Source organism: Gouania willdenowi, chromosome 5, assembly GCF_900634775.1.
Source record: "Gouania willdenowi chromosome 5, fGouWil2.1, whole genome shotgun sequence".
Taxonomy (NCBI): domain Eukaryota; kingdom Metazoa; phylum Chordata; class Actinopteri; order Blenniiformes; family Gobiesocidae; genus Gouania; species Gouania willdenowi.
Genome location: NC_041048.1, coordinates 19,208,468 through 19,220,484, shown reverse-complemented (window position 1 = coordinate 19,220,484; position 12,017 = coordinate 19,208,468). Strand labels below are relative to the sequence as shown.

At 43.4% G+C, this 12,017-nt stretch overlaps 1 protein-coding gene across 2 annotated transcripts in view; it reads left to right on the top strand.

Moving 5' to 3' along the window:
• Positions 1-10,112, top strand: part of LOC114463337 (potassium voltage-gated channel subfamily B member 1-like) — a 61,125-nt gene extending 51,013 nt beyond the window's left edge. For both annotated transcript variants that reach the window (XM_028446838.1, XM_028446839.1), the window contains exon 3: positions 7,014-10,112. In XM_028446838.1, coding sequence (XP_028302639.1) covers positions 7,014-8,849 — 1,836 coding nt within the window. In that variant the 3' untranslated portion in view covers positions 8,850-10,112. The remainder of the gene's footprint in view (positions 1-7,013) is intronic.
• Positions 10,113-12,017: the final 1,905 nt, after the last annotated feature.

The following is a 12,017-nucleotide window of genomic DNA, read 5'->3' as shown; positions in this document are numbered from 1 at the left end:
GGTAGTTGGTGCACAAAACAAACAACAAAAATAAATAAAGAAATAAAGAAAAAAAACAAAGAACAACCCAGCAACAAGAATAATAATAATAATGATAAATATAAAGGATGAGGGATAAATAAAGGATAGATAGAGAATACAGTGCAGCAGATAATGTCATCATGGAGGTGGTGATCGGGTGGAGGGGGGTTCAGTGGGTGACTTGGGGTGTGTTCATGTGGATGGTGGCAGAGGGAAAGAAGCTGTTTTTGTGTCTGGAGGTTCTGGTCCTGATGGACCGAAACCTCCTTCCAGAAGGGAGAGATTGAAACAGTTTATGACCGGGATGGGAGGGGTCGGCCACAATATTTCCTGCATGCCTCAAAATCCTGGAGGCATACAGGTCCTGGAGGGAGGGCAGATTGCAGCCGATGACCTTCTCTGCAGAGTGGATGTTACGCTGCAGTCTGGCCTTGTCCTTGGCCGTAGCTGCAGCGTACCAGATGGTGATGGAGGAGCAGAGGATGGACTGGATGATGGAGCTGTAGAAGTTCACCATCATCTTTGTTGGCAGACTGAACTTCTTCAGCTGCTGCAGGAAGTACATCCTCTGCTGAGCTTTTTTGATAAGGGAGCTGATGTTCAGCTCCCACTTGAGGTCCTGAGTGATGATGGTCCCCAGGAAGCAGAAGTACTCCACAGAGCTCACTGTAGAGTCTCCCAGGGTGAGGGGGGTGAGGGGGGCTGGGTTCTTCCTGAAGTCTGCTATCATCTCCACTGTCTTTAAAGCGTTGAGCTCCAGGTTGTTCTGGCTGCACCAGGACACCAGCCGGTCTGTCTCCCACCTGTAGTCAGACTCGTCTCCATCAGAGATGAGACCGATGATGGTCGTGTCGTCTGCAAACTTCAGGAGTTTGACCGACTGGTGAGAGGAGGTGCAGCTGTTGGTGTACAGGGAGAAGAGCAGAGGAGAAAGAACACAGCCCTGAGGAGATCCAGTGCTGATGGTCCGAGGAGCAGAGATGGTTTTTCCCAGCTTCACGTGCTGCTTCCTGTCAGACAGGAAGTCTGTGATCCACTTGCAGGTGGAGTCTGGCACGTTCAGCTGGGAAAGCTTGTCCTGAAGGAGAGCTGGGATTATAGTGTTGAAAGCAGAGCTGAAGTCCACAAACAGGATCCTGGCGTCGGAGCCTAGGGAGTCCAGGTGCTGGAGGATGAAGTGGAGAGCCAGGTTTACAGCATCGTCTACAGACCTGTTGGATCAATAAGCAAACTGCAGGGGGTCCAGGTGGGGGTCAGTGATGTCCTTGATGTGGGAGAGCATGAGGCGTTCAAAGGACTTCATGACCACAGATGTCAGAGCGATGGGTCTGTAGTCATTAAGTCCTGTGATCCTCAGCTTTATAGGGACAGGAATGATGGTGGAGGCCTTAAAACAGGCTGGTACGGTGCATGTCTCCAGTGAGGTGTTAAAAATGTCTGTGAACACTGGAGACAACTGATCAGCACAGTGCTTTAAGGTAGAAGGAGAGACAGAGTCCGGTCCACAAGCCTTACGGGGGTTTTGTCTCCTGAAAAGTCTGTTTACATCTCTCTCTTTGATGGAGAAAGATGTCTCTGTGGGAGGGGGGGAGGAGGGGGGGAAGATAGGGGAGAGAGCCTCTGTAAGCAGCTGTGGTGAGACTGTAGCTTTGATGTGGGGGGTGAAGGTGTTGGAGTGAGGCTGGTCAGAGGTGTGAGGGTGGTTGGAGTCAGGTCTGTCCCATTGTCTGTCAAATCTACAATAGAAGTTATTCAGACTGTTGGCCAGGCAGAGGTCGTTAGCAGAGGAATGCAAGCATCCTACACTTGCTGAGCTGCTAATCCTGGCGGGTGTCAGGTGTTAATAGAAATTCTCCTCTCCATCCATTCCTTCCTCACTCAGGCATAAAGCAGATCCCAAGGGACAGAAGCTGTGTGAAATCTAGGCTGTGTCTGGCCCTTCAGTCTGTCTCAGCTCTCGGAGGACTCACTTGCGCACGCCTTTTTGCAAGACAGGATAGCTCTACACTTCAGAAGTGTATTAAATATTAAGTCTCCTGCCTTCCCCGGGCCTGTAGGGAGAGAAGTCCTGCGGCCTGTTACTATGAAAGTTAGGAGGAAAGAGACTACATCTTCACTTTGCAACCGTTACCTTGTCATCTTCTGTTTGTGGAAACGGGTACTGGCCCCATCTGATCATTAGATGCTAATCACATAACACAACATCAACTCTACAAATACCGGTTTCTTGATTTTTTTACATCAAAAATTGACAATGGCCATGTTTCCCAGATTCGATCGTTCTTAAGGACTTAAGAAGGCTCTTAAGAAGGGTTCGGCTATGAAGGATTGCTAAGATACGGGTGTTTCCCAGACGTGTTCTGAACTGCCTTCTTAGGAGACTCTTAAGATCAAGTCAAAGAAGATTCTTAAGAAGCTCTTAGTGGAAGCTGTCCACCGCGGTGGGACTGAAACTGAATCAATCAATGCTAGGCAAATTGATCACCCACCTCTTTATCAGCGCATAAGTCACACACAGCGCCCCGTGGTTTCCCCACACTGGTGCAATTAGATTATGCATGTATTGTATGTGTGTGTGTGTGTGTGTGTGTGTGTGTGTGTGTGTGTGTGTGTGTGTGTGTGTGTGTGTGTGTGTGTGTGTGTGTGTGTGCGCCAACAGGTGTATCCAAATAGTAATCAAGCCCATTAGCGCATATATAGGCACACACGTGAGAATGGAAGAAACCGGTAGCAAAAGAAACAAGTGGGCACCGTTGTTTACCGCGGAGGAGATGGGCATCTTGTTGGACGAGGTCTGGCAGCACCATGATGTTTTATTCGGGGGAACAAAGGGCAACAAGAACATCATGGTGAAGAACTGTGTTTGGCCGGCCATAGCCGAAAATATGTCCCCCTCCAGCCCATGTGGCCTGCGTGACTGGGGTGCTGAGAGGAAGAAGTAGCAGGAGTTCCAGAGTCAAACAAAAAAGATGAGTGCGAAGGTGAGGAGAGAATCCATGGGCACGGGTGGTGGAGCACAACCGTGCCCTGTCCCCAACCAGCAGGGTCCGGTGTCCGTATGCGGGGCGGCTTAACAGGGCGCCCACCAATAACAACCTGCACCTGCAGCGAGAAGCTGGTGCATCTGGAGAGGTAGAAGCTGTTGGTGTTCCGGGGGATAGAGGACCAACTCGAACGACAAACTGCCCTGCAGGAAGAGATGGTCCAGATAAAGCAGGAGAGGTTGGAGCTGCATATGGTCTTGCCAAATGGTTTCAATAAACGCCACAGGGTTGTTGATGTTTTTTATGTGTAGTACTATAAACTCTTATATACAGATGTGTGTTACATGCTCCCCCTGAGTCTTGTCGTCACCAAGCATGGAATTAATTTCCACCTCTATGCTTATGATACACAACTCTATCTCCAAGTCACTCCCTCCTGCTTCCCCACTGCAACGGCTGCCCACCTCAGCTCCTGTCTGGAGGAGATAAAGACAGAAGCCATTCAAAATGGAACCTCTCATCAACTCTGCTCCTCTCCAGTCACCTCTGTTTCACTCTTTAGACACACCATTCCCATCTCTCTCTCTGTTACAAACCTGGGGGTTAAATTTGACCCCCATCTTTCCTTCAACAGTCATGTCACCTCCATCTGCAAAACTGCATTCTTTCACCTCCGTAACATATCCAAACTGTGCCACTCCCTTTCCCTTCCAGCTGCAGAGAAGATCATCCACGCCTTTTCTCCTACAGGCTGGACTACTGTAATGCATGCACACGCACAGATACACTGCCAGAGCCGCACACACACGCAACTGTGCATGTGGCTCAGACGTCCCTCCTCCGGACTAAACCTGCGTTGATTCCACGTTGATTTTAAAATAAAATGAAAATACGCTACACACACACACACACACACACACACACACACACGCACAAACCTTCCTTTAGTTTAATTTTGTCGTCCAATGTTGCACTTTGAGACTTGGTGTCAAATGTAGTGCATTACAAATAAAGTTAATAATAATAATTATTATTATTATAATTATAACGCCTGTGTCAAACTCAAAGCAGAAGGGCCTGAAGTGTCCAGCCCTGCTCTTGGAATGATTTGTGCTCAAAGTTACAAGAAATATCAGGTAAAACATTATTCAGTCAAATTTTAGGCATTTGTTACTGAATCTTTGCTAACGTGCAGATTCTCTGTGATAGCTAATGGTTATTAGCTATCACAGAGAAAACCAGGGTAAGGTATTGTTAAAACTGGACCAATGGTGGTGACTTCTCTCACCAATATTCTGTAACATGTTCCTGACGTTCATTACCAGCATTCTCCTGTTCATTTGATGTCTATGGCGTTGATATTTTGACACCTTTTCTCCATCCTGATATCAATATTGCCTTTTTGCTCTTTTCAAATGTGTGCGGCACATAAATATTTTTAAAGAAACAAGCAACAGAAAAGGAAATATCTTTCCAAATGTATAAACTGTTGGGGTCATTTAGGAGATGAAGGAAGCCCTCGAAACACATAAATATCATAAATCACATGTATAGCAAAGAAAAGAGCATAGTGTCGCGGCCTAGGTTTAGTTTTGTATTGTGTTTACGTAGTTGGTTTGTGTGTTTTGTCTTTTTCTCTCTATCTGCCTGTCCTTGTCTGTCTTTCTCTTTTTAGCCTGCTTGCTTTGACATGGGTGAATGATGATTACCATACTTTAACTCTAATTTTGTTACTTTCCTTTGTTATTAGATATTCTGCGGTGTGAATGATTATTGATACATGATAAATAATACTGGATTGAATGTTTTTTATTCGTCATCTTGCAGTAACCCCAATTCCCCACATGGAGACTGACATAAACATGTACCCTCGTCTGTGTAATTCTATCTTCCTGTCTACCTATCACTTCCTGTGTCTACCTGTGTCTTTGTAGTGTGATCACTTCTCTCTAATCCCTTCTTTGGCTGACCCCATTTGGCTTACAGCCAGGGGGGGGGGGGGGGGGGGTGAGTGGTGTGGAGTTGGTCTTCCTTTACAGAACCAGGGTTTGGTTTCTGTGCCGTCCTATAAGTTCAGCATAATTCATGAACAACACTCCAGCCTGGTTTCCACCAACAGTGAGATCTGATAAATGTAGTTTCTAAAAGAAAATAGCTTTTTTTAGGATCAAGGTTGAAAACAAACAACTGTTCTTTTGAGGTGCTGCTGTATGTTGTTTCTAACCTCAGGTTTGGAGTTCTAATTAACGTTTTGACCTCCATCATCCTCATAAAGGGATGAAAGGAGAGGCACAAACTTTACTGTAATTGTTTCATTCTCTTGAGTCTAATGTACCACTAATAGGTTGTGTTTGAAAGTTTTCATTCATCATTTGATATCTCTGGAGATGGAGAACAGAAGGTAGGCTATTCTAGGATAAACTGTAATTGCCCTTAAACCTCTCTCACATGTGAGTTATTTTTCTCCTGGTGTTTGGAAGGATCTCCTGGAACCCTTCTCCTGTCGTTACTCTCTATAACTTTAGTCCTTCACTCTTTAAAAGTCAAGGTGAGTGAACAAGCTGCACACCTGTCCAGATCAATTAAAGTATATGAAGACAGATTGTTACACAGGAATAATCCGACCTGTAGTTTCCCTGAGACGCAGCCAGTGCTGTGACCTTGTATTAGATTTCACAGCGACTGTTGGAAAGAATGAATAGTTGTGGTACACCTACACAGGCACACCTGTGCAATGTTTCCTAATCCCAATCACTCTTGCGAGACCCCATTGTGTGTAGGAGATTATATTATTGGTTTGGTACAGTTATTTATAGGTCTCCGTCAGACTCGATGTGCTTTGTTGCATTCCAACTGTAGCTGAGAGGATGCCTCGGGATTCCCTCAGAAAAGCTGGTGGAAGTCTGGCAAGAGGAAGTTCTGGGCTTCCCAACAGAGGAAGTTGCCCCTGTGACTCAAACTTGGTTTGCTTTTGGTTCTGGGCTTCTCAGTCAGGCCTCCTGTTGCTATGGGAGTAGCAACAGGTTGCTACTGTTGCTACAAGGGTAGCAACAGGAGCAATTGCACCGGGCCCGGCCTATGTATTTTTGTCACTCAGTACAAGAGGCCCTTTACGGTTTTTTCCCCCATAACGAGTTATTTTCAAAAATGTGTCAAAATGTGTGTCGTCACGCCCCTCCCTCCACCTTTAGTTAGTATTGCCCATGCCACGTGCGCAAGAGAGACTTGAGTCAACGCTAGACATTCAGACTGTGACTTGCCAACATGTCGGTAAATAGATTAAAATTGGGTTGCCAGAAAAAGGAGGCAGAATATGCTAAAAAGGTTTACGGTTCGTGGTTTAACGTTCGGGTAGCAGCAGGAGCAGAAGAACAAGAAGACACTGTGGATGTCCCTTTGTGTGAAACTCAACACACATGCGCATACCAAACCCCCCCTCCTCCACTCACTCACTTCAGTAGCCACAGCAAAAATATTAAGACAGAGTCGAATGAAGAGTTAGTTATTAAAAGAAATAAATTAAAAAAAAAAAGAATAAAGGTTAAATTTGGAAATGGTTTGGCTTCAGAGTGTCACTGTGCATGTGTGTGTGCGCGCACTGTATAGATCCAGATGTCTCTGCGGGTCGATAACATTATAAACAGAACTCAAAACAACTCGTTACCGTCACACTGCACGTTTATTGTATGCAGGGGAAGATCAAACACTGCTTCTTTGTCGTTTCAGACGGGACGGAAACAGAAAAGTAACACAAAGCTCCGTCCACCTCCAGCCCTGCTCTCAGTCATGCATTTGATGTTTTGTTTTTCTTTCTTTCTTTCTCTTTATTTAAAGGACAATGTGTAGTTACATGATTTACAGTTAACACTGGGCCGTTCAAAGGTTTACATCCTGAGTTGATTTCAGACTCTATATTGCCTGTACGTGTGTATGTGCAAAGACTTGAGTTACTATTCAGCAGACAGTCTCTTTACATTGATCTCTCTCTTTTTTCTCTGTTTTACCCAGATCCTGGCAATTATCTCCATCCTCTTTATTGTGTTGTCCACCATCGCCTTGTCCCTGAACACCCTTCCAGAGCTGCAGGACACAGATGAGTTTGGTCATCCTACAGACAACCCACAACTGGCCCACGTGGAAGCTGTGTGCATTGCGTGGTTTACCATGGAATACCTGCTTCGTTTTCTCTCATCTCCAAACAAATGGAAGTTCTTTAAAGGCCCTCTAAATATTATCGACCTATTGGCCATTCTGCCTTACTATGTCACCATCTTCTTGACAGAGTCAAATAAGAGTGTTCTGCAGTTTCAGAACGTCCGACGTGTGGTTCAGATTTTCCGAATAATGAGAATTTTGCGTATTCTGAAGTTAGCCCGACACTCCACTGGTCTCCAATCTCTGGGCTTCACTCTGAGGAGAAGCTACAATGAGCTGGGCCTGCTCATTCTCTTCTTGGCCATGGGCATCATGATATTCTCCAGTCTGGTGTTCTTCGCTGAGAAGGATGAAGAAGATACCAAGTTCAAAAGCATTCCAGCTTCATTCTGGTGGGCTACGATTACAATGACTACAGTTGGCTATGGAGATATTTATCCCAAAACTCTACTAGGAAAGATAGTTGGTGGGTTATGCTGCATTGCTGGAGTACTTGTTATAGCTTTACCAATCCCCATCATTGTAAATAACTTTTCTGAGTTTTACAAAGAGCAAAAGCGTCAGGAGAAAGCCATCAAAAGACGAGAGGCTCTAGAGAGGGCTAAAAGAAATGGTAGCATTGTCTCTATGAACATTAAAGACACGTTTGGTTGCAATGTAGAACTCATGGATGTTATGGTAGACACCAATATTGAAAAAAATCAGAAAATGCATGAAAATCATGTTTCTCCCATCGAGCCAAGAGGTGCCTCTAAACTGAAGACACTGACCAGTCCTAGTAGTCCGACAAAGACCTCTGAATCAACCTGCCAAGAGCAAGCCAAGCCTGGTGGGAGCCCTCAGCATCTTAGCGTGCAAAAACTAGAGGAAATGTACAACAAAATGGCCAAGACCCATTCACAGCCCAACACTGACAGCAAGGAGAAAGGGATTCCCTCCAAAACAGCCAAACAGAGGGCTGAACTTGAAATGGGTACTATTCCTACCAAAGCCAACCCAAGCAAAGCGGAGGTAGTGACGGACATAAGAAGTATGTCCAGCATTGACAGCTTTATCAGCTGTGCCACTGACTTTCCTGAGAGCGCTCGTTTTCTGCACAGTGCGGTCAGCAACACGCCTGGCCGGGTCAGTACCAACCCCGGCCTAGAGCCCACGCTGGAAAATGAACATGAGGGCTGCCAAAGCGCCATCACAACTCTGACAGCGGAGCGCAACAAACTCCAGAGTTATTCGGACAGCCCTGCAGGCCTACACACCAGTAACCCTCTGAAAAATCAATCAATGAAGGTCAACTTCAGAGGCGGAGAATACCCAGGGCCAGGAGTTGTCTCTGATAGCTCATCAGCCAAGAGCTCTGAAGCCTTTAACTACACAACTGCCAGCAGCAGGACACCTTGCAAGAGCCCAGAGAATTTACTGCCCAATATCTTCACTTTTCATGATACTTCAGTCAATAAGTTTATAGATGCTGATACCGATGAGGAAGAACACCTGAATGACGGCACAACCCAAAGACTCATGGACATGGCCAGCCCGAAGAATGGTGATCACCGCAGGTTCCGACAGGACTCCAACCACACAGAAGTCGTCCGGAGAAAGCTAGGAAGTAGCTCACGGCCTTCGGAGGGAAAAGAAAACCATGTGTCTCAGGGGCTACAGCCTCTTCAGGGACAGGAACATCACTCATAACTCTACAAATTAGAAAAGAAAGAAGATGAAGGAGAGCGGATGCACCTTTAAATAAGCACAGGGAACTTAGTGATCACTTTCAAACCAGTGAAAACCTCTGGTAGAACAATTTATGAAATACCTTTGTAAACGCATCTCTCTTTCCAAATACTAGGCAACAGACAATGAGCTTTGAACTTATCCTTCTTCTATCTGTTAATCGAAGTATTTTGAGAAATTTCACACATTGGTAATGTGTATTTACAAAAATGTGGACACTGGTTTTACATTTGATTTAACTCAGTCCATCCAGTAGCCATAACTTCTCTGGGAAGCAAAGTATTTTTTTTATAAGCAAACGAGCTCCTGTGGATCCTAGGGGTACCACTTTGAAGCCATTCTTGCAAAGGCCGGCTGTAGCAAACATGTGAGGGCAACGATAACTGGTACACGCAGATGCTTAAAATAACTATATTAGTATATAGAAAGGACAATATACTGAACATGTTTTATTTTCTATTTACTGTAATGTCAAATCATATAACAATGTACATAGTACATAGTTCTTGCTATGTTCAAAGGGTTTTCTGGATTTGATGAGACCAAAAGCACACATATTCACGAACGTCCCATTTCTATTTGGATAATTAATAGTATGGCAAATTGCAATCACTTGTTTTAAGCAGCGATTCCCAACCTTTCTCTATATAATACATACTACATACCTCACATCATGTATAAGAAACCACTCACGTGTTATTTTACATGTATCAACAGATTGCCCTTAACATTTCGTGTATCTTGGGCAACAGTAACAAGTAAGTTAATGCTGTTATTTTTATATTGCTGTCATTTGGGATATTTAAGCATTTTAGTTTTTTGTTTAGATGCGTCTTCAGAGAGTTTTACCTAAAATTTTTGTGGCCGGATGGCAAAATTGTTGGGGCACCAATTGGAGGAAAACAGGGTTAGTAGTCATACAAATTCTTAAATTTAAAAGTAAAAGTTTAAAACTTTAAGTTTAAATTTAATTTCAACTTGATTGAAGTTAAAGGAGCATATGGATTTGTGAAAAAATAAATATTCATTTTAAGTCTTTTAATGCTAATGAGTGATGAAGCGCTCACAACCAAAGAGAATGAGGCCACAAACATTTCTCCCTATTGTCTTGAACAGATTGTGTTATATATTTTGTGCTGCAGTTCTGGGCACAAATTTCCCGCGCAGTTCTGCAGACGTGATGTCAAATGACGCTAGTGTGCATTCTCAACGGCTTGAATAATGGAAATAAAAAAGAAGACAAGCACAGTGGACTAAACTACTGTTTGGTTCCACAGATGAATGCAGAGGCATGTGCACAGGTCTTGCAGTAAGCATGATTGGCGAGTAAATAAATAGCCGTGTCACAGTTGGAGTGTGCATCGGGCTGCATCTTCTCATCCGAGTCAGAGTCCGACCCAACAGTGAAAACCTCATTCTTTTCATAAATAAAATAAATATTTATGTTTGTTTTAGTGGAAAGCACCGATTTTGTTGGTACTGTTAATGTCAACATCAGATCAGCGCATGAGTAACAAGCGAAAGTGAAGCACAAACAGGGGCACAGTGCACGCAAGAGACCCCTATTTACATAATTCATGTATCAAAGATAAGGATAATCCATGTTATTGTGCAGAAAAAGGAATGTTTCAACGGTGTATTCCTTTATAACTGTCCACTGCTCCATTCTTCCTACAGTGGGATCCTGCTTTCACAGTTAAAGCTGCATTCTACAGCGCTACAGAAACTGTGGCTGCAGCTGCAGAAAAGGAAGAACGCTGCGTGCAAATGACACTATGTGACCGAACCCAGACACCAGTTCTAAATATCTGTCCGAACACCAACCTGTCTGGTGCCATCGGGTATCCATCCTTTAGTTAGTTCTCATTTCTGAATGAAATAAAAGCGTACGAGTCCAAGTACAAATGTATATATTCTTTGTGATCTGAATCTGTTCAAAAGGAACAGGCTGAGGAAGTCATCGAGTACAGTAGTGACAACCATCCACAATGTGGGCTTGGTTGTCACATTACAGTATCATGGGGTTTGTTATCCCTGTAGTTTTTATAGAAACTGTGCATTATTTAAGAAGCATTAAAAAGGTTTATTTTCTCTAACTTAGACCAACTTCACACCTCTTGTGGAAGGAAGAAAACAAAAATGTACGATATTTCATTCAAACTTTATTCAAAAAATGTGCAATTTATCACTATATGACCACAAACAACAGCAAAACTCAAAGTCTGTGTTGTTTTGGGGTCAAAAAACCTTTCAAAACGCACACATTGTTTGGTGAGAGGTCGAAATTAATGTCCGAAGCAGAATGATCAAGAATTTCTCCCCAACCTACGACAGCTAATGGATTTTTCTGGAGGATGATGCTCTGACTGCCCTCATCATCACAACTAGTTTTTTGTCCGTCTTCCTCACAAAATGTCTGTCCATTTCTAATGTACACCACTAAAATAATGTATGTATGTTCAGACAAATATACTTGTTATCCTTTATTTCAACTTTGTGTCTCTGTATTTTCACCCATTTTCTCCAAAGGGCTGAACTTTGGAGGTTTGGGATCTCTTTCCCAGTAAGCCAGAGTAGCGCTGGCCATGCTTACGCACTGCTGAACCAACAATGTTGATATTTTAGTTTTGATTTTAAAAAATTGAAATCATCTCACCTCTGATTGTTCTACCCAAATCACCATATTGGCAAACTTTGGTCCAAATTTAGAAAATTCTACTTCATAGACATTTTGGAAGTGCCCTCTGGAGGGGCAAGATGTAACTAGTTTGAAAAGAGCTTATAAAATATTTTATTTAATTATTTACAAAGTTTAATTAATAAAGATTTGCTACATTGTGCTCTGCACCCATATATAGCAGGGGTATCAACCCAAGACTGTCTTGGTCCATGAAGGCCAGTTTTAGCCCTTTCAGAAGTCCAACCAAATATCTCCAAACTATATTACATTAAATGAAACCTAAAATATTTTTTGCTAATAAATTATTCCTGCCGTATTACCATGTATTTGATTTTATATAAAAGTGAGGTGCCCTTTGATCGTTAGCTACTTTACTCTTTAGAATGCAGTAAAACAACATAATCTGTCTTTAAAAATGTGGACATATTTTTATTTAATCAAATAGATTT